The sequence below is a fragment of the Pelobates fuscus genome, chromosome 1 (assembly GCF_036172605.1).
Source record: "Pelobates fuscus isolate aPelFus1 chromosome 1, aPelFus1.pri, whole genome shotgun sequence".
NCBI lineage: Eukaryota > Metazoa > Chordata > Amphibia > Anura > Pelobatidae > Pelobates > Pelobates fuscus.
The window spans coordinates 37,780,872-37,807,651 of record NC_086317.1 but is presented as its reverse complement, the minus strand read 5'-3'; the positions used below and the strand labels follow the sequence as shown (position 1 = coordinate 37,807,651).

At 41.7% G+C, this 26,780-nt stretch overlaps 1 protein-coding gene across 4 annotated transcripts in view; it reads left to right on the top strand.

The window, feature by feature from the left end:
* Positions 1-14,559, top strand: part of HUNK (hormonally up-regulated Neu-associated kinase) — a 65,238-nt gene extending 50,679 nt beyond the window's left edge. For all 4 annotated transcript variants that reach the window (XM_063447873.1, XM_063447892.1, XM_063447882.1 and 1 more), the window contains exons 4-11: positions 1,506-1,561; positions 2,915-3,050; positions 4,851-4,978; positions 5,760-5,895; positions 7,818-7,986; positions 8,340-8,423; positions 10,533-10,704; positions 11,957-14,559. In XM_063447873.1, coding sequence (XP_063303943.1) covers positions 1,506-1,561; positions 2,915-3,050; positions 4,851-4,978; positions 5,760-5,895; positions 7,818-7,986; positions 8,340-8,423; positions 10,533-10,704; positions 11,957-12,624 — 1,549 coding nt within the window. In that variant the 3' untranslated portion in view covers positions 12,625-14,559. The remainder of the gene's footprint in view (positions 1-1,505; positions 1,562-2,914; positions 3,051-4,850; positions 4,979-5,759; positions 5,896-7,817; positions 7,987-8,339; positions 8,424-10,532; positions 10,705-11,956) is intronic.
* The last annotated feature ends 12,221 nt before the right edge of the window (positions 14,560-26,780 follow it).

Below are 26,780 nucleotides of genomic sequence, written 5' to 3'. Positions count from 1 at the left end.
GTTGCATAGTAGAAAAAAAAAAGAAAATGATCATTTCAAAACCCACACAATGCTGGTTGCGCTGCTACAACCCACAGGATATGTTCGGTTTGATAGGAGTTGACAAACGCATCCTTTTCAGTGTAATTACTGTCAGGCTATACTGGAACCGAGTCGTGCTTCAGAAATCTAAAACATGGATGCGCGTGTTTGTTTTCATAAAAAAAAAAAAAACGCGTATTCTAGATGTCGATAAAAAGAAATTTCCTAAAACTCTGGAAAACGGGAACTTGGCCTAGGTTAGTTGCTGTGGGTCATTCTCCCGTAGTGCCCCACCAACGTATAAGCAACTATGTTTATGTGGTTCCTGTTATCAGAAGGCTCTGCAGTGTTCTGGGCAATGTCAGTCATTATAGTGTTGACTGTCTTTAAGGACACATGACATGTGTGACATGTCATGATTCCCTTTTATTCCAGAAGTTTGGTCCTTAAGGGGATAATACTTAGATGTCAAATGTGTGTTTATTTTTTTTAAGTGGTATCTTTCTCTCTGCCTTCTATCCAATCAATGCAACTTTGATCATCAACCCTAAAAAACAATCTTGTTTTTTTTTTATAAAGTCTCTCATTCTTTGCAACATGTCTGCAGCTTAGAACCTTACACTTTTCAACAGATAATAATATCCTGGAATATCCTGTAAGAACTGTCACAAGATATTATCTTTATAACCGTGATGTGAATTTAAAGGAACACTATAGCGTTCGCAATGCATGTGTTCTCTGTGAGGAGCATTTTATTGAGTACAGTTACAGGGTTAAGATTACCGGTCCACTGCACCCAGACCACTTTATTGAGATAATTTGCTCTTGGTGTCTTTAGTAGCCCTTTAACATTTTGGGTCGTGATGCGAATCCCAGATGAAATATACAAAAGAGAATGGTGTGCTTTTAAAGGTACACTACTGTTTTGATCAAGATTGCTGTTTATCTAGGGCGATATCATAAATCTACTGTATATACATACTTTTTTGCTTTCTTTATCTGAAAGCATTATACCGGACAGATTGAACCTGGGGGCAGATCTTATTCATAGCATTTTGACTTAATAAGACAAATACAAACTATAATTGAAGACCCAGGTATCATTTGCAAGTCAGTAATATAATATTTCTGAGCAGGTTTCCTTAACAAGGTAATTTTTCTAAAAACCTGGTAGTCCCCTCCCCCCTTTTCAATTTGTCACTTTCATGCACACTGACATTTGATATTGTTTGAAAGCTTGTTTTGCAGCTATTATATGTCAGATCTATTTCACAGTAAACCTGATAAGGCAGCAGTGTTGCCTTTAAGTGTATAACATTCTATATATTTTGTTGCACTGCCCTCCAGCAGCCTGGGAGTTAATGTAGCTGAAGTCACTGAAGTACTGCGCCATTAATAAGCTGACATTTAACCCTACGCTAATGATGGCCGATTCTACGTTTCCCATGTTCCTGCACAATTGTTAATTGTTTTCTTTCCTACAGGGATTTGAAGATCGAGAATCTGTTGCTGGACGAAAACAACAACATCAAACTCATTGGTATGTTGATGATTTAATTGGGTCTCCCATTAGCATTGTGCCTTCTGCTCCCTATGGGCCTGTCTAAGCAGAGATTACATGCTGGAGTCCGCAACGGCCTCAAAAGACCCTGTGTCCTTCCTCTTTTGTTTTTGGTCTTCCTTTTGGATTTCCCATTACCAAACGTTGCTGCTGACTGTGCAAGTCTTTGTTTGCAGAAGGAGTCCCCTGCCCCGGAGTTTATTGAATGTAAATTTACAACCAGATTAGACATGTTTTCCCAACGTTTCCAGCGAAGTTATTGTAGTAACAGATTTGCCAGATCAAGGGCCACTCGTTTTTCTGATTCCCTCCACCCCCCATTTTAACAAAAAGCCAGGTTAAGTGTCCGGTAAGAAGTAAATGTCCGGTAAGAAGTGCCCTCACTTTTATTTGATTTATTTATATAAAAAAAATCCTCAAAATCACATTAAACGGTAAAGGAGAGATTGAGATCATTATACCCCAAGATAGACCTATATATTGGGAAACTGGCTCAGTGCAATCAATTCGATTAGAATCTCAAAATGGGGAAATAAATTAATTCAATAAAACCTCCAATTCTTCTAAATAATGAGCCTTAGTTTCCCGTCTCCTCCATGCCAGGAATATAAAAAGTTGTCCGTATACTCGTCCTATAGTGGGTTCAGGCCTGTGGCTTCAGTCAGTGGGTTACATTTGAAGTTTCCTCCTTTTTTGTACCATTCACTTTGAATTCCTATCAATCCTCACCCCAAGGGACACTCCACTGCCCAAATACAAAATATCTCCATTTAGTAGATTTACCCCAAATAAAAACTTGCATGCATTAATTATGTGTATTTTCATTGGGGATATATCTAAAAACAGCTTGCAAAACCTGCCGTTCTCTTGTCTGCAGCCTTTGAAAACCCTCCTCTTCTAACCCCGCCCAGACCTACTGTGGCTGTCCAATCAGACATTCCAATGCAGTGCATTGGCAAGACAGGTGCTCTGAGCAACTGCTGCCTCTTGAGTTTAACTCCACTGAGCTAAACAACCTGTTGTCTGATAAACATTTTTTAAAAATCTTCCTGGTTATAGCCAGGGGGGGGGGGGGGGGGGTGTAACCAGCTACATTTTTAAAAGTTAAAATTGTTATTGAAATCTGAACATTTGTAAAATGTTAAATAAGACTGCACACTCTTCACACACAGCTTTTCAGCAAGCAAAAGTGCTTTGGGGGTCTGGAGTGTCCCTTTAAGTGACTAACCCTTTGTTTTATGGATAGATCACAGTAATGTAGGTTATCCATTTACTGTTGGTCTGTGCATATCCTTTCCTTCAAACTCTGAATACAATGTGTCTGTTTTTCAGATTTCGGATTGAGCAATTGTGCTGGTATATTGGGTTACACGGATCCTTTCAGCACTCAGTGTGGAAGTCCAGCCTATGCTGCTCCAGAACTTCTTGCAAGAAAGAAATATGGCCCTAAGGTGGATGTTTGGTCAATGTGAGTACCACTACTGTACAACAAGTGCCTCTGACTTTTTAGATTTGTAAATTACAAACATCAATCCGGCATTGTGCTGTTCAGTTGTTTTTGTTTAAGCTCCTTTTGAATGTTTTTTTTTTTTTTGTTTGTTTTTAATAGTAATTGTGTATTTTATCAATTTCCTGTGATAATCCTGGTTGTGTGGTTTGGTTTCTGCAAAGTGACAAATACTGTCACTTTTTTTTTTATTTTTTTTTTATTTAGCGTGTGTAAGAATAAATGGAATCCACTTACACCCACAAAATGAGACCAATAACATGACCCGTCTTTTCGAATTATTATTTTTCTATACTCTCTCACTGACTGCACTGGGGATTGAACTTGAGAATTTCTTTTCTAGAACAAAATAAGAAGGGGGGGGGACGTAAAAATAAATCAACTGTAGCAGCTACTCTGTATGCGCAGCATTTAAAAATGGTCCGTATTTCATTTCTAAAGCACTACATAGACGGTGAGGTTGCCGTGGCAACATTACACTTTCTTAGATGTAGAAAGCCTGATGAATCCAGTTTTTTCACATTTGCAGTAGGATATGGATATATATATATATATATATTTTTTTTTTTTTTGCCTTTTAAACTTTTACTTTCTCTCAGGGCCCAGGCAGTCATAAGTCGCCATACGGCAACCTTAATAACTAAACTGCTACTGATTTCAGTTACACTTTGACATGAGAATGAATTTGTTATATCCGGTATTGCAGAGAAGGGGTAGTAAATGTTGCGATAGATGTGAAGCGCCCAGTAGTTCTATCTATATATTTATATATTCATGTGTGTGTATAATTTATAAAACCCTAACCTATTCCTCAACACGTTATAATATTACACTGACGTTATAAAAACGCAAATAATTGCCAAAGTAAAATTTTAACCAACTATTTGGGGGGAGGGGAGGGGGGCATATTCAAACAAGCTTAGAATCTTAGAAACAATTGGGATGATAGATTTGGGATGGAGTGTAATTGGCAGGCACACTTGGAAAGGGGCAGTCATGCCCACTGACAGGATGATATATGCATGCGCTTGGCTGCCCAGGTACAATTCCCTGGTATCTCCAGATGGGTTACACCAAGGAAGGAACTATTGCAGGGCGGGGGGACAGGACCTTGAATTCAGGACTACCCCACAAGTGGAACTATTTGGAGGCCTGTATCTTGTACCCTATATCTGCTAAGTAATTTTGGAGAACCTACATGTTGCTAAATGGCTGGGAACTCAAGCAGTCATGACTGTCTTTTAATGAAGCTGAATTGAAGTTCCCGACAATTCTACAGAGTTTTTGTTGTTTTAATGAAGTTATTGTAGCTGGAAAGGTTGGTAATACGTGGATCACACCTGTAGGGGACTTAAAGGGTGAAATAAACAAATTTACGGACGCAATGACCAGACTTGATGTTAATTTTACTCTCGTAGTGTAGGAATATTAAAATGGGAAATAATACTGTATAAGTCCTCTACTGCAGTAATCATATTTCATGGTCACAAAGTGTTATGTAATCCAAAGCAGAAATCCTTGACTATTCAGAACACTGTGTTCTATGCGTTTGCATAACAATGGTCATGCGTTCTGCGGTTTTCATTTCGCTCTGCGAAACACAGCAGCTTTCATAACAGATGCCAGGTTACAAAGGAGACGCTAGAGGAGAGCGTGAAGCGAACTGAAAAAGAAAAATCTATATTTATTTAGCATAGGTTGCTGTGGTATGTGTAATCAAGGATTTTGATTTATGTATTTTTCTTTCTTTCTTTCATCAAGTGGTGTGAACATGTATGCCATGCTGACTGGCACTCTGCCATTTACTGTGGAGCCTTTCAGCCTGAGAGCTTTGTACCAGAAGATGGTAGACAAAGACATGAATCCTCTCCCCGCCAACCTCTCTCCTGGTAAATATTGCCACGTTTCTTAATCCATTCATAAGCCGTCAGCTGGATGAATCACGTGTAGCTGCATGCTTCTCAATGACTGTACGTGTGACATGCTCCAAGGACCAGATTACACAGTACGCAGGCTGTATTCCCATTAGAATGAAGCTTTCTGTATACTCTCATTTAAAATATAAAAGGAATAAAGTTGCAGCACATGTATGGCCTCTATCAGACCAGGCAGAAAGTCCACCAATTAGGAACCTCTCATTTTTGTTTGGTTTCGTTTCGTACATTAGCCATAGTCCCAGTTCTGTTCATTATACAGAATGAGTGGAACTGCCCAATAATCTGAGCACAAATACCAAGGGTGCTATCTGTTTGTAGACTGTCTCATAGCTGAGGTGCACAGTAAATATGCGTGGCCCCTGCCCGGCTGCCTCCAGAGCCACAGTGGATGATGGAGAGGTCTGTGTGTACGCACACATACAACTTTAAACAAGTTACAGGGATCTCATACACCAGAGGAGGTGGTCACATACCACATATAATGTCAGAGAATCATGAAACTGTATGATGTGATGGAGTGTCTGGTGGTTAGTGACACTTTGACAGTGGTAAACTGCATCATTATGTCAACGTCGGGAAACCTGCTGTTTTTCTACAGTTCTCATAGTACTCAGCCAGCTGTGTTTAGTGCATGTTCTGCTGGATGGGAACTTAAATATTCTGAAATATTTCTAACCAATTTCCACATTATTAATTTTTTTTAATTTTTTTTTTTTACTTTCTCCCATCTCAGGTGCTGTAAGTTTTCTCCGATCTCTGCTGGAACCAGATCCAGTAAAGAGACCAAATATCCAGCAAGCGCTGGCCAATCGCTGGCTGAATGAGAATTACCATGGCAAGGGCACACATACAGTCACCTACCCCAACAGGTGCGTTCCTGTGTACCACTCCTTTCCTTAGTCTGACATCTATTGTAGACCTTTTGGACTGTGAGCATAGTATAATATTCGTTTAGCAGATCTCTCGAATGGGATTTGCTCAATTACTGATACTTATCTCGTACACGATATCTGTTCACCTTTTACCGCGTTCAGTCTACTAATCAGATTAACTATGTTTATCATTGTTAGTAGGGAAGTCTTGTTTGATGTATAACACGAGTCTTTGGGTAACATACCAAATCAAGGAAATATTTATCTTTTATGTACTTTGTATCATACCAGGAAGAATGCTTTCAATGTTTTTTTTTTTTTTTTTTTTTTTAATGTAGGTCTTTGGGTGCCTTTACAACACAATCACAGGGTTTATTTTAAACCCTCATATGAGTTGGAGATATAGTGTATATAATGACTAGTGTATTAGAAACCTAGAAAAAAATTAAAATCGTATATTTATCGTTTTTTTTTTTTTTTTTTCCCCTACCCTCACAACCAGTTGAGGTATGGTTTATACAATGAATAATATGTTCACAGCTTCTCAATGATTTGAGAGCTGTTATTGGCTGAAAATGCTCTTATTGTAATGCGTAGGCAGCCAATAGGAGGTTTTGATTATGGTGTATGGGGAAGCAATCTGGCTTTCTATATATTTATATTTGTGTTGGGCGTGCCACCCCCAGTGTCAGTGTAGAATAGGGGACCACTGATTTTTTTTTTCCAAGATGTATTTAAATATGTAATAGCATTTTTTTTTTTTCTGTTTATGCCTTTTTTTATAAACTTCTACAAATTTGTGCTCTGGCCAATCTGACCACTAAGAGATGAGCTTAACTGTGGTCTATGAATAGTAGTTTCCTTTTTGACATCACTGGAATGTTGCTATTCAAATATTCTATATGTGCTGATCTCTCATAATAGAAAGTAGCCCTAAATTGGTAATCTTGTCTAGAGGAAGAAGAAAAAAAGCCAGCAGGAAGTTTACAAACATTTGGGGCCAGAATAGCTGTACCGAATGCAGAACGGACTTTTAGAATTTTCTCAATTTAGCTAAAGTTAGAAATTTGCTTTGAAATCGGTTTAAATTTTCTGCCAGTTCACTATTTAGTGAAAAACACAGTAAAATTGTTTAAAGGGTCTCTCCTGTGCCAGGAAAACATATCAGTTTTCTTGTCACTGCAGGACCTTGCAGTGCCTCTCTCCCTCCCACACCCCATCCAATGTTGCTGAAGGGGTTAAAACTGGCGCAGGGTCAGGCTCTGCCCACGCTCCTCTCCCGCCAACGTCAGAAGGCGCATTAGACCTCCCAATAGGAAAGCATTACTCATTGCTTTTCTATGGGGATTCCGGCGACACTGGAGGTCCTCAAGTATAGCGTGAGGACGTCAAGCGCTGTTTAAAACCCTCTAAGAACACGGAAGTCCTTTTAGTGACTGTCTGATAGACAGCCACTAGAGGAGGACTGAACCCTGCATAAAGGGTTTATAAAAACTGCAACAATTACACTTGCGGGGTTAAGGGTAGTGGGAGTTGGCACCCAGACCACTCTAATGAGCATAAGTGGTCTGGTTGCTAGGAGTGTCCCTTTAAAGCAGGATTTTGCGCATGGTCTCGTTTATACAGCCTGCCTAGGAGTCAATGGTTTCTGGTTTAAACCTTGTCTCACTTGCACATAACATTGTTTCAAGTGCTAAGCTTTACAGCTTCTACATGCCTAAAGGAAACTTCACACCCCTGTAAAACTCACAGCACAAACGGCACGTTTGTTGATCTAACCGTGAAAAAGAAAAAAAGATGATACAGATTCCATTTTGGCTTTAATTCTGTTTGGTGGTTTATTTTTTGACATTGCGTAGATAAATTGGCTCACGGTCTTTTTAATCACGTAAATTGATTTTCTGTCCTTTTTCTCCAAGGATCCACCTGGAAGACCTTAGTCAGAACGTGGTACTCCACATGTCAGAGAAGCTTGGGTATAAACACAGTGATGTCATCAATGTCATCCTCTCCAACCGCGCGTGTCATACCCTCACCATCTACTTCTTACTAAACCGAAAGTTGGAGCGTTACCTAATAACCATGAGAGTAAGTTCAGTGTAATTAGTGTATTAATTGTCGGCTGTGGGGGATTCAGTAAGCACAGCATTTTTACCCCTGGGGACATAACTAATTTATGTTTGTTTTACCAAAAGGAGACCCTTTGATTTAAGTCCAGTTCTCAGGGAATGCTGGGGGGTGGGGGAGAGGGGGGTTTAGCTTGTGGGAACTTGCTAGGGAGAATCCGAGGTGTTTGATAATAGCGGCTTTTAAGAGGAGATTATGTAGATCCAGAGTTGAGCAGAATTGTCCAGAAAAGTTTGTTGCTGGTCTTTTCATTGTAATGTGATTCAGCCTGTAATTACCATTTTTTTTTTTTTTTTTTTTTAATCTCTTGCCAGAAACCTGACATTAATGACAACTTTTGCCCAAAGAGCCCGGTGCAACAATCTGAGAAGTACAGGCTCAACAAGAACTCCTATGAGGTGAACATCCAAATCTTCCATTGGATTCATTGCCTGCCTGCTTCTGTCTGTGACTCTTGCACAGTCTGTTCTCATTTACCCACAATGCACTGTGTTGTGAATGGATCACACTGAAGCAGGAACTGTGGGTCGATGACCAAAAAAAATATCTAAAATATTGGTTCAAAATAGTCATTTTGGAAGGAATCTCAAACGCTTCTTTTTTTCCTGGCTCAAATATTTTGGGATAAAATGTACAATTCCCTTGTCAGTTCTCCGTGATTCACACTTTAGTGAATAAGCCATTTTTAAAAAAAAAGTGTTTCCCATTTAAAATGTGCACAGGTTAGTATGTCCCATAAATTAAAGAATAGGGGATACAGGAAAGGCTTGACGGAATTTATTTAACTGGTTTGTGCTGCTGACTGGGCTGCAACACAATAGTTGGACATGAGCAGAGGAATCAGTGGAGTGCGATGGGCAGGGGAGCAGTTTCCTGTCCCCTATTCTCTTCTCAATGAACAGGAAGTCTACAGATCTTCACTTTCTGTTGGAATGAAAGTAAAGGATGTGTCTGGTGTGGGTGATACAAACAAACTAACCATGCATCCTGCTCCTCTTCACTGACCTGCAAGAGCTGCTATCTTTTCAATCAATAGCTTGCCCTGTGATTAGAATTCCTTCCAGTTTGCCAAAGCAGAGAGTCATTATCCTTTTTGCCATTGGCCAAATAATACATTGTAACAATCTTTTATTTTAACGCTTTGCATACTGCCACGGACTTCAGTTGCATTCAGTCATTCTAAAAATTGAGCCAAAGCTAATCTTACATTTTTTTTATTAATGACCTAAACCTTGTGATTAACGACACAGGAAAACGTCACAAAAGCAAGAAATTCTATTGTCAATATGTATTTCTTTTAAATATATATATATATATAATTTTTTATTTTTTTTTAAATGCCCTTTTTATTATTTTTTTAAAAATATTATTATTTTTTTATTATATATATATATTTTAATGAACCACACAGATGTTCTACTGGTAGTTATAGATTTTTTTTTTTTATTATAATTTTTTTTTAAATAATATATAAAGTTTTCTAATAAGTGAAAATTCAGATAGCAGGACAGCCTGTATAGCAGTAGGACCTGTTGATTGATGCTTAGATTAAGCTGCCAGGCTCTTAGTCATGTAGCTAACAAACTGTCACATAAATAGTTAACAGTGCTTTATCTTGGTGTCTTTACCATCCCCCCAGTAATGTACTCCTGCAGTTTACACTGATGTAGCTACAATGTTGGCATGCAAAGTCTTTACTTATTGGTTATCCTGTTGCTGGGTAACCCCTCTTATCCCCACAGTTATCTCCATGATACTGATTTACAGAGCTGGAGGGTGACAGTGATAGGAATCTGGTGTGAGCCTGACTCCCTATCACCAGAAACAATTTACAGGACAATCGCTATGTGACACCTGTCCATCATAGGGCAAACTGTCCTACATCTAACAGACAGTATGATCACACAATCTGCCCGATAATGGATCCTATCTTGTTCTACCTTTCAAACAAAGATGACACTGGAAAAGTAAGAGGGGTGCCCTACACCACATTAAAAATCTTTAAATATTATTTAATTAAAAATTCTTTAAAAAGTTTTTTTTTTTTAAATCTCTCCTTAAACAAAAATGAACATTTTTTGTTTCGCTCTCTTCCCTCCATTGAGGTAGCAGTCAATTCAAATCACGTGACAGACACATGGATGGCTTTTGAAGCTGACTTTGCTGAAAACGTATCACATGCTTGGTACTTATGGGGTTAAATGAGCATACACTTTGCACAGCTGAATAAAACAGACCAGCACCACTAACTCGGAGCTGATGGCTCCTACACCAACTATATTGTAGGATTGCAAGCCATGGAGCTTTTGACAGGGATGTACGTATTTATTTATAAAATATTTTACCAGGAAAGATACATTGAGATTTCTCTCGTCAAGTATGTCCTCGTTTTCAAGAGGTTTGTTATGTATGAAGAGCAATGTGTAGAAATTTTCTCTATGTCCTCACTGGTTGTGTACAATATATACATGTAATAAAAATATTTAAATATATTTTGTGTTTGCTAGGAGAGAAAGGCTAAGGACCCAGAGAAAAGGTCAGATCTTCATCAGAGGGCAGCACAGAAGAAAATAGACAAAGGATCTCCCTCCCACCGACAACCAAACTGTCTCATGATGCCTGCCCAAAATTCAAAGGCCCCTCTCAAGGAGAGAAGATCTTCTTCCAAATCAGACAGGGGTGAGCACTTAAAGAATCCTAATCTGATCCCTTCTTATGTGTTTTAAAGAGATATTTTTCTCCAATATATTGTTGTGCAGTCTCTACTTACTGTAAGATAAATATGTAGCTTTTTCTAACCTGTACAGCGGAACATTTTAAGAATTTGCTTAAAGGGACACTACTATTGGCATCAAAACAACTTTAGCTTAACAAGGCAGTTTGGGTGTATAGATCATGCCCTTGCAGTCTCACTGGTCACGGCTCTGCCATTTAGGAGTTAAATCACATTTTGTTTATGTTCCTGCACTGTGCGTGTGGGGGGGAATATTCATTTTGCTTTAGATTTTTTTTTTTTTTTTTTAATCTCTTGCTCTGTAAATGTAACTTTAATCACACACAGACTCCTGCGGGGTCTAGAAGGCTATTTACATAGCAGGAGGTAATAATAAATTGTAAATTAAACAATGTGCAATAAAGGGATTTTAAACATTAAATCTCACTTCACATTAAGTGATTAGTAAGGCTGTGCAAGTCACAGGCAGGGAGGTGTGACCAGGACTGTATAACCAAAGTGATTTAACTCCTAAATGGCAGAGAATTGAGCAGTGAGACTGTTTGACACGATCTATACACCAAAACTGCTTCATTAAGCTGGTTATTTTGGTACCTTTTTGTGTCCCTTTAATTCATTTGGGAACCTAGAGACATTTTGATCTCAACACTACAGATGTATACGTTTACTTACCGTAATCTAATCTGTATTACATACTGAAAAGAGGGAGTTTACTTAGCAATTGATTTGTGATACAAAATTTTTTTTTTTTTAACCTACTTAAGACTTTATTAGTCTATCTGTGAGTTACTGACTGTATTATATAATTACTGGCTTTTACACTAGTAAAATTAAATGATAATGATTGGTGAGAGGAAACTGGAGGAGTCATTCCTAAATTTCGATCAGGTCTCCTTAAGGCCAGGCTTGATAATTGCTAATGTCAAACATTTTAACCAACTCCCACTGAAGACACAAAATTAAGTGAAGTAGTCATTTGGATTAGCTAACTTGAATATAATAATACATGTTAGAGACACCACACACAAACAAAAAATAGATCTTTGGATTTTGCTAATGCAGTTTGCTATACAATACCAGTAGCTACTTTTCTCCCGTGTGTAAAAAGTGCATTTATACTCTAATAGAATTATTTTATATATTACCTGATGCAAAAGAACTCTATTATTTAAAACCATGATTTTTATTTGTTGGCAGAGTCCATTGGAGGATTAAGCCCATTCCATGAGCTCCGTTTACCTAAAAAGGGATGTGTAACTTCGTGTTCTCTGGAATATTTGGAACTGCAGAGTCCTGATCCAAGAACCCCCAAAATTATGAGACGTCAAGATTCCCACTCACAGGAAGCTGTGAACATGAACATCGGAGGCCGTTTGAGGGATACACATCTGAATGTTGTGCGTTCATTTGAGTCTGTCAACAGGGAAGACCAAATCGAATCCTTATCTCCCTCTCACCAATACAGAGTTTTGGGGTCTCCGGTATCATTTTCTCCAAGGCACTCAAATGAAAGAACTCTTTCCCCCATCTTCCAGTTTGACAACACCACACCGATGAAAACTCATTCCAACCAAGCATCCTTCACCTACGACGACAAAAGCAGCCCTTCTAGTTCCGAATCTATGTCTCCCACTTCACCTTATTCTCCGTCAGGCAATAACAACATTCCTGGAAACTTAGGAAGCCCGAACTGTGTACGAAGCAGAGGTAGATTCCCTATGATGGGAATTGGACAGATGTTGAGAAAAAGGAGCCAAGTAGTCTCACCCAAAATGGAAAAACCTCTGGAATCTAGAATGCCCCAGTTGCATCAAATGAGCCCGGGATATGCCAGTTTTAACTCCAGTGATAATGTGTTTTGCTAGTGGGACTGTGGTTTTTATAGCTGTGTTGTCTTGTCTTGGTCATATACTCTGAGGGCTAATTCTTTCATTACGAGGAAATGTGTTGCTATATCTGTGAAATTATGACTTTTCTAAAGCTTCTTCTCATTACCTTCTAAAACTGGTCCATGTCATTCGGAGATCAGCATTCTGAAATTATAGAATCCAGTTTACAGCAACATTCTGACCTAAAGAGACGTTTTATGTTGTACATTTTGGGGCATAAAGACCTTACCTAGCATCTTATGCTCTTCACTTGTTGGAGTGTAAAGAACCTCTCATCTTTCTGAACTGGAACTTGAAGTTCTTTTTGGAGTCTTTAAAACTACTTAAGCTTTTTGGACCATTCATATTTTGTTTTGTTTGTTCTATTTTGTCAAGCTGCTAAATCCGGATTTGTTGCACTGAACTTGTATCACTTGATTTCTATGTTGACTCTGGGAATGATTGACCAGTATGTTGGTTTCAAGTACCATGAAACCTTGTCATTTCACACAATAGCTGAAAAATGTCCGCATTTAATACTGTACTGACCAGGTTAAATGTCTTCGGGTCGTATTGTTTATTCCGTTCCTATAAAAATGCATCCTGCCTGAAAAGCTGTAAGATAGAATAGAGGAAAATAGGCAGACGGTTATTGTGTTATTTTTCTGTTCAGTGAGGGGGAGAATAAGTTACAGGGATGCTTTGCCAGCCAACAGATTAGCAATCACTGTGTTAGTGGAGTGTGTAAGTCATTACCCTCCTCTGCTTATTGTGCCCCTTTTGGTACTTGGGAATTTTGTGGGACAAGCATTACTCCAGTTTATTTTATTATTGGTATTGAATTAGTCCGCAGTAACTTGGATATTTAAAATGTTTTTTTCAACCTTCTGTTACACATTTTATAAAATATCAAAATGTATTTTGGCGTCTGTCTGTCTATTTTCTTTTGACTGTCTTTTTGATGTATGATCTTCATGTCAAATAACAATCTTTTTTCCAATGTTTTTATATGCTTTTATCTGTGATCTTAGGAAGCCAGGAAAATGGTTGCATTTATTCTTCATTTTTATCCTGCCGATGTTTTCCTTATAAAATAATAGGACTCTACGTCAAGTTTGTTACTGCAGTGCCACAAACTGTTGCATGCAGTAGATATAAACCTGTCGTGACACAGAGCTAGACTTATTACTTTGAATACTATACACCTTAATGTGAATGATGCATCAATTTCAGTGTCATGACCGATGGCTGCAAGTCCTTTGATTTAAAAAAAAAAAAAAAAAAAAATGGTTACCTAATGTCAAGTCAATTTATCCAATTCTGCAGATATATTTTCCCTGATTTTCTAAACCAGGATGGCAAACTGCACTTATTTTCCCACAATGCTCTGCAATGCCGTGGTTTAAAGAATCATGGGAGTTGTAGTCAAACATTGTTACCTGAATAAACATTCAGGTATTTGTGGCTTTTCTACCAATCCCTGGATTTTCTTATCCCGATGACAGACCATTGCTTCGATCACCTGCTGCGGTCATCTAAAAACACCATAGTTTTCATGCAGCCAAGGGTCAAGTCTGACAGAAGTCAAATTCCGCAAAATAGTATCAGAAGTTGGCTACCTCGGCTTACAAGCTGTTGCTGTAAAGACACTACCAGTCCATTCATATGGATCATTAAAAGGAGTCCTTCTCTCCGTATCTAGCTGAATGCAATATAAGCCATACAATGTGTTTTAAAAGAGAGCATTTGTGAGGCAAAGTTCTAAAAGTGGAGCAATCACTATGGGAACAAATATAATGTTTGTGCTGTTTGCTTAACATTGTTCTTGATACAGAACAATAGTTACAATACAATAGTGGAGAATAGTATACATAAAACCTTCAAATACAACAGCCAAAAGAATTGTGTTTGAGAAAAGTAAAAAAGATTGAGGCGGGGGGATTTTTAACTCTACATTCACTTATAGAGTTTGGAATAAACACTTTAGAAAACACTCATTCTTCCACTTTGAATAGCTTAGTTACAAAGACTAAAACAAAATTGCAAAAGAAAAATATCACATTTCATATGCAATGAAAACATTTAAAAGCGACAAATTATGCAGCAAGATCGCATGTTATATACAACCTAATTTCTTTTGAAATCCAGCTGTGGATTTATTTTTTTATTTGTATTTTTTTCTTGTGAATTTCACATTGCAAATAACACCCTTTTTCGCAAGTTTTTATTTTATCATACATCAACATAAAGTAGCATACCAATACCCTATACATTAGATCGGCTCTGTCAGCTGTGCTTTTGTTAACGGGTAAATCTTCGTTCTCAATTGGAACCAAAGGAAGTGGTAGTTTTCAGCAATCTACAGCATAAATATGTGAAGGGTATTTAACTCCTTCACCATCAAGTTTATGTACAAAAATATGACCACTGGAATTGGGTTGTTTTTGTGTCCTGGAAAGTAATTTTATACATTTTGTCATGTCTGTTTATTCGTATCCCCTTATTTAATGACAAAAAAAGACTATCTAACCTTTGCTTAGTGGTATTAGAAAAGCTCTCAGATTTGTTATAGTAAAGCCAGAATACAGTATCTAGCTCCTTAAATGTGCAAGTTATTAAAATGATGAGAAGCATGTCTGCAAAGGGTTGGAGTAGAAGACCTCCCTATGCCATGCTGTGTTTAAATGTTATTTGGTGTAAAGGGGTCCAATACCTCTTTGTTAGAAGTTGCTAAAGTTGTAGAAGAGCTGTTTGCCACAGGTCCCATATGAACTGTCGGTTACCTCCTTTACTGTATGTACTTAGAACGTTTTTAGCCCTCTATCTAATATTGAAGTCACAAAGTTGTTGGGAGGTAGGGTTGGGTGTTGACTGTAATTGATCTGTTTTTCATAAAAGTCCCATTTTCCTTAAAACTGTGTATTGTTTTCATTGTTTGTAAGATATTGGACTTTTAAAGGGATACTCTGAGCACCAAAACGTCTTTAGATTAATGAAGCAGTTTAGGTGTATAGATCATGTCCCTGCAGACTCAAAGCGCAATTCTCCACCATGTTATGCCTCGTTTCCATTGAGCGGATCGGTTCGGTAGGGTTCGCTATTTTGGGTGTTTCCATTATGAAAGTGGCCCATACAACCGAACCGTACCGATCCATTCAGGGTCCTGCTTCAGATGTAGGGCCATAGGAAATGGAATGGTTCGGTTAGGGCTGAGCTACTATACAATCCATTGATTGGTGGACAGGAAGAGCATTTTTTCTAAACCCTGAATGGCCCTGAAAGGTCTGACTTGCAGTGGAAACGCCCACCAGAATGGGCTGGTGCATATTAAACCTTCCAAACTGTACCGATCCGCTCAGTGGAAACGAGGCATACGTGTTAAATAATTTTGTTTCTGTTTATGCAGCTCTAGCCACACCTCCCCTGGTTGTGACTCACATGGCCTCCATGAAAAAAATGTTTTCATTTTCAATCAAAGAAAAGAAGAGGTCCAGGTACTCCTAAAGCATAGCAAGACAAAATTTATTGGAACAAGGTTACAGCAATGTTTAGACTCTTCAATGGGTCTTTGTCAAGATGACACCCACAGTGAAATAAAACCCATTTATAGGCAATACAAAAATCAATTGCCAACATTTTATTAATTAAAGGAGCACTATATGGTCAGGAACACAAACATGTATTCCTGACCCTATAGGGTTAAAACCACCATCTAGCCACCCTGGTCCCCTCTTGCCTAAATATAGTAAATCTTACTTGTATTCAAGTATGAAGCTGCTGGCTTTGTCACGGTTTCCTTTTGACCTGCCTGCTGATATCAGCAGAAGTGGTAGCCTGATCCAATCACAGTTCTTCCCCATAGGATTGGCTGAGACTGAAAGAGGCAGATCAGGGGCAGAGCCAGCACAATTCAAACACAGCCCTGGCTAATCAGGGGCAGACTGGGCAGTATTGGGTCAGTTATGGAGATTGGTAAATCTCCATAATAGCTCACAATACTAGCTGAGTGCCAGTTACAGGCATCACAGACTGCACACACTGCCTCTCACACTGCTTACCCTGCCGGCTGGTATAGCGGGGAGTGCTCCATACTGCAGGAACTGACATCCGAGCCCCGCCCACTCCACACACAGCCTCCAACACTGCTTACCCTGCCGGCTGGTAGACAGGGAGTGCTCCATACTGCAGGAACTGACATCAGAGCCCCGCCCACTCCACACACAGCCTCTCACACTGCTTAATAGGTAAAATAAAAGTAAAAGCTGCGCCAGACAAATCAATAAAAATAGAAATAATAAAATAAATAAAATAGTCCAAGTAGGAGAAATCCAAATAAAATAAGGTAAAAGTCAGTCTTGGCTGGGTGAATCTTCTTTAAATAAGAAGTTCTACAATGGTGGTATCCTCGTAGTCCTCAGGTAAATCCAATAATATGAAAAGATAAAACAGATATCCAAAATAGTGTAATGTTCTCTAAAATATAATGTATAAAAAGAGAACGATATAGCACTCACATTTGATAGAGCCATAACCAGCTCTAGTGTAGAAAGCGTACAGCGGTATAAATCCCCGCTAGTGGGATACAATGCGATTTCCTTCTCTTCAGGGGTAAGTGCCACTCAAAGAGAAAATAAAAAAACAATAGTGTTCTCTGTATAAAAGCAGTAGGAAAATAAAATAAATAAATGAAATGGTACTCCCAAAGGTGGAGCAGGCTAACTGCTCCTTGATGACAGCGTAGGTGGAAAAATCCCCACCAAGGATTACTTGGAGTTCAGAAGTATAAAATGCCAGGTGATGACGTGTATATAAAGATTCTTGGCACAAGCAAAATAGTGACCAAAAAAATCTTTAATATATAAAATGTACAATTAAATGTCCATAAACGCGTTTCGCCTATAATGGCTTTATCAATATGGAATAAAACATATAACCTGGCATGGTGACTTTAAATAGGGGTACAGATGTTTGTAAATGGTGCCTAAAACAGAGGTTAGCCAATCAAATTGCAGAAAATTCAAATAAAATAAAACACTTATAAATATACTTAAAATACATATGTAATGTTAGTTTACAGTAATAAATATTAATGGCACTTTAATATGAGTATCAGACATTGAAAACGAGCATTATTTAACTTGAAAAATAATTGTTATATGCGGTCACGTGATCGGCTGACCGCAATGGGTTATGGGGATTGTAGTTAATGAAATCGCGTGCGCACATGCGCATTGGTGATCGGCTATTATAAAAAAAAAAGTGTAATGCAGATGCCGACCGCCAATAGGGAGAGGGTGGGCGGGTAATATGTAAATAGAATATCGGCACGCGCGTCAATTGTCTATTTTTGACTTTAGAAATAACTATACTATTGATGTTGCTAATGTGTTTGATACAGAGGTTATTAGTCCTATCCAAAGAAACTACACTAGCTTAAGTCAAGAAACATTATTTACCCAACTAGAAAAAGTATTAAGCTCAGAAATTAAGCTTAAATGGGAAATAGCCACCCTTAAAAAGTTATATTGACGAACAAATAACTCCCCGTGGTCTGAGATTACTCAAACTACCTACCTCTGACCAAGATGATCTAGAATTCATGGCAGAATGGAATAGCAAACTTGAACTTTGTACCCTTGGTCTCATGGAAACTCTAATTTAAAAAAATTAAAATAAAAAGGAAATTGTCCCTTTTGGATGCAGAAATGAATGATCTTAAAGAAAGACTTATGCCATTTACTGAGACCAAGGCATTCAAACAAAACTCCATATTAATTCAAAGTAAAATAGAAAAAGTTGAAATTGATACAAAACATATAAAAATAAAAAAAATATATAAGAGACAAGACCGATTACTCCAACAAACATGACATGTGCACAGACGTTATTCGGCATGTGCAAAATTATAAATAAAACACAGACACCGCTTATTCTGTTGGAGTACAACGTCCACAGCTTTATTAATTATAAAATTATTTAAATTAACAATTTAGGGTCATTGTCAACAGTAATAACTCCGTTCCTCTCGATCCCAAATACCCCCGACAATGACCCTACCAAAACAATACAAACATAACAATTGATACATAACGAATAATACCTGGCCTACCAAAGAGGCCCCCAACATTTGTTTACCTGCAGGGGTGTACCCAGACACCCCTACACCCCTAGGTTCGTCGCCACCTCCGGGCTAGAACCTACCAAACACTTTAACTTCCGTCCTACTCCAGCCTAGAACTTGGCATAACACATTCATAACCCCCAAATAGCCAGTTTACCCAAGCCCTATTTCCCGCCGCTGTGACCAAACGGGAACTACCCCAAAACATAACACAAAGGGAGGGTGGGAGGGACAATTCACAGGTAAGGGCAGCTCAGATTAAGATGGCCTCAACCTAAAATGGCCGCTATTTAAACTAACCCTCTCCTCCCCACACTAGCTAGGCCCACCCCCTGAACTCCAGTTCACCTGCCAACTTTCTGGCCCTGTCAAGGCCCACTCCCCCCCTGCGTTGCTCCGTGGGCTACAGGTTCGCACGTACCACCTCAATAAAAAATACACCTCTTACAATCCACATAGATCAAAAAACTACAACAGAATTGACACATATCATGAACCAAATAAATATGGTAATCCAGACGCACATTTTCCCAGCTACCAACCCTCTCTTTACCATAATTCCAAATCTAGGAATGTTTCCCATTCCCCACAAAAAATCCATGCACATAGAGCTTCTACCAAAAATATATATCTGGTATGTGAGCGCTCCAATAAATAATAAACAAATAATAGTAAAATAGTGACCACTATAGCATTAACACCACAATAACCGCCAAGTTAGGGATCAGTATAGGAACTGGCATAAATACTGGGTTAATCCACCTAAATAGATATACTATAACCATATACAACGTATATATAAAACATCATTTGTTATATGTAAAAAGAATCCATAATTGATACAGTAAAATAGATCATATCAAAGAACACATCAAATGTCCAGATCAAATATCTGTAAGGTAGATGGTATGGGGCCCCTTTACACCGATCAGATGATGTCTGGAACTGGGGATGTGCACATAAAAAATATATGAAAATAGTAGATTCAGATGTAAAAAATTATTTCCCAGAGAAAATAATGTTGTAAATAATACCCAGATGTATGCACCGTCTCAGGTGGAGGGAGCTCGTAAACCAACCAAAGTACCGGGTCGGGACTAAGGGGGTTGCAATCGGGATATCCCCAAGAGTAAAGCAATGTGTGCAAGATATTCTGGGGGTCAACCGTAGCAACTTACCCTGTTCGTCCAACCTTTGGATAAGGTAAAGGGAGCACGCCAACTCCAAACGGTGGAAGGTGCAGATGATGCCGTTCCCGCCAGGCCAGCAGCCGAAAATCAAAACCGGACCGTAAGTGAAGGACCAGGTGAAAAACCAGGTCGGCGGTGTAGTGAAGAAGCTACCAGCACGTCTATGCGTTTCGTCCTTACTAGAGGACTTTCTCAAGACGAAGTTATGCTGTCTAAGAGCGGAGTATATATACCCCCTCTCACTCTTAAAGTGGCCACAAATATTAATTAATCAATTAGATCTAAGTGATATTACACTCATGATAGAACAGTTATTTAGTATTTCAAATGCTTTATTGAGTTTTGTAACAGCATATGGTCTCAGCATATGTGAGACTCGCAGGTCTCTGTAACCAAAAGTAACAAGGTGGCCTCGCAGGGCCTGGTAACCAAAATCAGTGATTGGTACATGTAACGAAAATGAAGCAAGCGTTAACATCATCAACGTGGTATATATCTACTCAGGTCCCGTGTAATGCTTGTGTGTTATCCTAATGCGGTGAGGTTTAGTTATCTTATCGTGAAATTGTATCAGGCCCTCATAATATTACAAGTATGCCCACAGTGTTGCTTGCCTCTTTTAGTTTATTTCTCATGCTTTCTATGGATATTCTTATTTCTTTAGTGGGACGGGCTATGTGTGCCCTAAGTCAGTTGTGTTTCATTGCTTTGGTAGTGATTCTCGTGATGAGAGGTAAATATGTGCGTTGCTGTATTGCCCTTGGGAGTGCTTCTCGCCTCTTCGTTCCCTTATACCCCTGGTTACCCTTAGGTAAAATCTGCGCTTCAGTACTGATCCAGGTCTTCTCCTGATGTGAGTTTGAGTCTTATGTGTTTCCCTCCCTTCTCTCCCTTCCCCTCCCCCCTGTCTTAGACCCTGGACTGTTTTCTGTATTTATGAGTGCGGCCCAGCGGCCCGAGTTCCTTGGTTCTGCTCCCCCTGTTGGCCTTTGGTCCCTGTTATTTCTGTTTGTTTCCACTAGGTGTGCTTGTGAGCTACCTGTTTAATCTTCTATTCTTTCCTTTACTCCTCTATTTCTGTTCATCTTTGTAGTCTATAACGATAACACTAACTTAAATACTATCTGACCTGTGAGTTATAACCTATGCCTCCTTTTTCTAGAGTGTGCTAATCCACTTTCTTTTTCTGTGGGCGGATCTGGGCGACTTTTCCCCTGTTCTCCCGTCTGTCCCGGTCTCTCTCGCGCTATGCGGAGTTTCCCCGGTTATCAGGTCGTCGCCCCCCTTGTTGTCTCCCGATTCCCCCCCCTCCCCTCCTGTGGGGTGTATGTTCTGGTCTTTTCGTCCGTCTGGTAGTAGCTGTTGTGTTGTCTGTCTGTTGGTGTATGTGCTTTTCTGTCTCCTTTGGGTGGGTTCCAGTCAGGGGGTCCCATCTTATCTCAGCGTCCGCCCTCCTCCCCCCCCCGCGCCCCCAGGGCCGGGGAGGAGGGAGATCCCATAGGCCGGGAAGCCCCAGGTAGAGGCAGGGGAGTTGGGCGGTCCCTCCTTCCCTGCCGCCCCGCGTCCGCCCCCGTTGGTCCTCGTCTCTCCGTCCCGTCCACTCCCGCCAGCCATCTCGTCCAGTGGTACCAGATTTGGTGGTATTTTTGGGCCCTGTCTGTCTCTGTCATGATGAGCTCCTCGATTTCTCGAATGTCTTCCACCCGTCCTATCCAGTCCCTCATAGTTGGGATTGTCGTCTTTTTCCAATGGTTGGGGATAAGGCTGCGTGCCGCGTTGATCAGGTGCGGAATCACGTTTTTTGTATACCTCGTAGGCGGTAGTTCTGTGATATGTAGTAAGTATACCTCGGGTTTGAGGTCAATGTCCGCCTCCGTTATCTGGATGACGGCTCTGTGTACCTGTTCCCAGAAGGGCTGGATGTTCTGGCATTGCCACCATATGTGGAACTGAGTGCCAAGTTCCTTCCCACATCTCCAGCATTCGGGTTCACATTGACATCCCGCTCTTGTGAGTCTTATACCAATGGCTCAGCAATTTGTACCCTGCCTCTTGATATTTCGTACTAATCGAAGATTTATGGGTGTTTTCAAATACGTTTTGCCATTGGTCTTCCGTCAGGGGGTGTCCTATGTCCTTTTCCCAGTATCTGGTATAGTATGGTAAGGCATTGTCTGTTCTGTCTGGGAGTATCATTTGGTATAGTTCCGAGATGCAGTGGGGCGGGAGGGTCTCTTGGTCGCACATGGTTTCATAGACCGTCAGTGGCCTGGCTGTTAGGGATGGAGTTAATGAGACTCTTCAGTTGGTGGTATCGGTATTGGGTCAGGAATCCTTGAGGGTCCGGGGCTGGCAGGTCCGCTAGGGGTTTCAATCCGCTGTCCGTGTTTACATGGTGTATTCTACACTTTGTCGGAAGTCCCAGCGCTGTCAAAAACTGCGGTGACTCTGCCGGTGGGAAAAGCGGGTTCCCCGCTATGGGGTACAGTGGGGATATCTCCGGCGCTAGATTTTTCCTCTTGGCCAGCTTCCTCCAAATGGCTATCGTGGCTACAATAGTTGGTTGTTCTCGCGGGATCACTCCCTCCGTCCCCTTCGTCACCCATGGTAGCGCCGTCAGTGGGGTTGATGAGAAGCTCCCCTCTATTGCTATCCAGAGCTTTCCTGGTGGGGCCTGGGTCCACTCCACTATCCTCTGTAGATGTACCGCCCACCGGTATTTGGCCAGATCCGGCAGTCCCAGCCCCCCCCTCAACTTTGGACGTGTCAGGATCCCATGGTTCAGGCGCGCCTGCTTCCCTGCCCATACGTACTGGACAAACGCTCTGCGAGCCTTGTCTAAGAACTCTCGTGGGACGTCTACCGGTAGTGTTTGTAGGAGGTATAAGAGCCTCGGAAGGGCGTTCATTTTCAGTACATTAATCCTCCCCAGCCATGTGATATGTGGAAGTGTCCATTGTTGGAGGTCCCTAAGGATCCTGTCCAGGAGCGGTATGAAGTTGAGCTTGAATATGTCGGATAGTTTTTCTGGTATGCGTACCCCCAGGTATCCGAGGGCATCTGTGCACCATTGGAAGGGGAATGCTGAGCGGATCCTCCTTTCCATGTAGGAGTCACACCCTATGTTCAGGATTTTAGATTTGCTGTAATTTATGTTCAAATTTGAGTAACTGCGGTATATTCCAAATTCTTTCATGATCTCCTGAAGAGATGACTGCGGTTCCGTAATCATGAATAGGAGGTCATCGGCATACGCCGATATTTTACTTTCCCCCCATGTCCCTTCTATGCCCCGTATTTTCGTGTTGGCTCGTATCGCATTTAAGAATGGTTCCAAGCTGAGGACGAACAACAGGGGCGATAGGGGGCATCCCTGGCGCGTCCCATTCCGTATATCGAAAGGCTGGGACAGTACGCCGTTCACCAGGACCCGCGCCGCCGGGTTCCTGTACAAAGCCCTGATCCAAGCCATCATATATGGTCCGAAGCCCACTTGCGTCAGCGTCTCCATGAGGAAGGACCAATCTACCCTGTCGAACGCCTTTTCCGCATCCGTCGCTATTAGTAACGCCGGGGTAGTACGCCGTTGAGCTGCGTGCACCAGGTTAATCACTTTCACCGTGTTGTCTCGTGCCTCTCGGTTTCGCACGAATCCTACCTGGTCCGGGTGTATCAGGACCGGCAAATGTGGCTCGATGCGGAGCGCCAGAACCTTCGTGAAAAGTTTCAGATCGGCGTTCAACAGGGAGATCGGTCTATAGTTGGCGCAGTCCTTCCCGTCCTTCCCCTCCTTTGGCAGCACCACCACGTGTGCCATGAGTGTGTTTGGTTCCAGGTAGCCTCCTGTTCTGATCGAGTTGAGTGCCGCCGTGAGGTGTGGTGCCAGGATTTGTGCGTATGTCCTGTAGTACTTGGCGGTATATCCATCCGGGCCCAGACTCTTCCCTGCTTTGGCGATCTTAATTGCCCCAAGTATTTCCTCCATGGTGATGGGCTCCTCTAGGGCATCTGTCTCTTCCGCAGTCAGTTTGGAGACAGTGTGGCGCGACACATATTCCCGCTGCCTCTCCCCTATGGTCTGGGGCTCCCCTTTTCTCGTGTCCTCCTTTTGGTGGTAGTTGATATAGCGCGGCGTAGTATCTCCTAAAGGCTTCTGCTATTGTCTTAGGGGTCCGGTGGGCTTCATTGTCGTACTGAATGGTGTGTATCCAGCTTTTTTGTCGTTTGGCTCTCAGTGCTCTAGCGAGCATTTTGCTGCACTTGTTTCCGTATTCGTAAAATGATTTCCTGGCCAGCTTAAATTGGAATTGGATCTTAGTCATGAGTTTAGATTGTAGATCCGCTCTAGCTGCCGTCAGACGTTTGTATGTTTCGTCATCCATCGTTGTTTTGTGTTCATTTTCCAGGTCTGCTACTTTTGTGATGAGTTCCGATATTTCTTGTGCGCGGAGCTTTTTTTGGCATGCGCCGTGTTGGATCAGGAGGCCCCTGATCAGACATTTATGGGATTCCCACACCATAGTTGGGTTCGATCCTTGTGTGGAATTTGTCCGGAAGAACTCACAGGTTCTCAAGGATGTCGGCTTGTATTGCGGGTTGTTCGAGTAGCGTTTCGTTCAGTCTCCATATCCACTGCTTCTGGTTAGGTCTCGGGTGTTTGATGGTAATGAGCACCGGTGCGTGGTCCGACCACGTCATCGGTGGTATCCTAGCGGAGAGGAGGTTGTCCAGTGTTCTATGTTGCAGAAAGAGGTAATATATCCGTGAGTAGGATTTATGCGCCGACGAATAGTACGTGTAGTCTCTGGAGTCGTGGTTTAGTGTGCGCCAACAGTCCATGAGTTGGTGTTCATGGAGGAGGGTTTTAACGCCTCGTATAATGTGGCTTGGGAGTGTCGTTGTTCCAGACGATGTATCCATCTGTGGTACCAAGGGGACTTTCAGGTCCCCCCCCAGTACTAACGTGCCCTCTGCAAAGCGATCCAATGATTCCAGTGCCTTTTTCAGGAAGATCTTCTGTCCTTTGTTCGGCAGGTAAATATTTGCGAAGGTAAATTTCGTCTGGTGTATGGTTCCCCTGAGGAACAGGTATCTTCCCTGGCTTTCTTTCTGTTCCGCCTCCATCTGGAAGGGTGTCTCTGTTGAGAAGAGAATCGCCACTCCCTTGGTTTTGGATGAAGGGTTATTGGCAAAAAATCCCTGTTGGTAGCGTCGGTCGGAGAATCTGGGTGCTTGGTTGTCTACGAAGTGGGTCTCCTGAAAAAAGGCTACCGACACTTTCAGCGCCCTGAGTTCCCTGAGTGCCCTTGCTCTCTTTTGTGGGGAGTTGAGTCCCCTTGCGTTTATGGTGTAAACCACCATCCCCTCCTCAGTCCCTCCCCTCCTCTGGACCCTGGGAGCGCTGCACGACATTTTCCTGCCGGCTGGCTTGTGTCCCGGTTGCGGCTCCAGGCGGCAGTAGGCGGGGGGAAGTGAGGGAAGAAGTGGCAGAGTTAGGAGGGGAAGGGAAGGAGAGAAAAAACAAAAATAAAAAATAAAAAAATAAAAAATAAAAATAAAAAAAAGGGGGGGGAAAAGGGGGGACGCCAAGTGCAGTCGTGGGACGGTAGAGGCCTCTAGTCCGATTCCTCCTCTGTGTCTACTTCGCCTCCCCCTGGGTCCCTTTGTGGTGCGTCTGTCGAATAATGTGTCGTCTCCCTACGACCCTTAAAGGGGCTATGTGCCTCTGAATTTCGGTGTGAGTCGGGGTTAAGGTGTGTCCCTCCTCTACACTTAGGTCCAGGTATACGGCAGTACGCCCGTGGGGTAGTGTCTGTGTTGTCCGTAATGGTTGTCCGTCCCCCGTGCCCTGTCTTTCGGATTCGAGAAGTCAGAGTGTCCTGCTACTGGGTTATGGTCTGTGGGTAAAACTGTTCCCTTGTGGCGTATCTCTGCCTAAGTGTGCCATCCATGGATAGTGTGGTCATTTCGTCTCGGAGCAGTCCGTCCGGTACCGTCTGGTGTCCGTATTGCTCTCCCTGAGTATACAACTGTATCCCCTCCTCTCTTCCGTTCCTCCTTTCCGCTTCCTGTCCTCCCTCTCCCTTCTGTCCCCCCCTCATCCCCGTCTCCCTGTGTGTCTCCTCTTGTCGGAAGGCCCCTAGACTATGCTATCTAAGTCTGAAGTCCCCTTTTCACCTCAGTCTCACTGCTAGCGTACATTCTAAGGGTGTTCTGCTGAGTGTTGGTGTTAGGATGTTTTGTATTGCGTGAGCTGGCTTCTGTGCTCCCTGGTAGGTCCCCTGGGTTGCATCTCCTTTGCATGTGTTTTTATTATTATAGTGTCATTTGCGTGGCTTGGCAGCTTATCCCGAGATGTCTTGTCATCTGGTGCCTCCTGTCCCCTACCCCCCACGTCCTCTTGTGTGCGATCTGGGGGTTTAGATATTGCGCTCCTATCCCGCTCCCTTCCTGTTCTTTCCACCTCTCAGAACCCTGCTGGGGGGGGCTGTGTATGTTTGTCCCTCCCCTCCGTGAACCGCTCTAAAACATGTCTGGTCAGGTCAATTCCTTTCCCTCATAGCAACATCCATTTAAGGATCCTACCACTAAGAAGTGTCCTTTGTACCCTCTGTTTAGATTCATCTGTCCCCTCTTAAATTTTCAGGTATTTGACAATTTTCTTTGTAAAAGTGAACAGCAGTGGTAGTAACACCCTATGGACATTTCCATCCTCCTTCTCCCTCCCACTCCTCCGGTTCCGGTGTATGGTACTCCCTCCCGTCTCCCCCCTCCCCCCCTCCTCCCCCCTCCCCCCTCCCCCCCCCCTCCCTTCGTGTAGGCCTCTGATGGGTCTCGAGGTA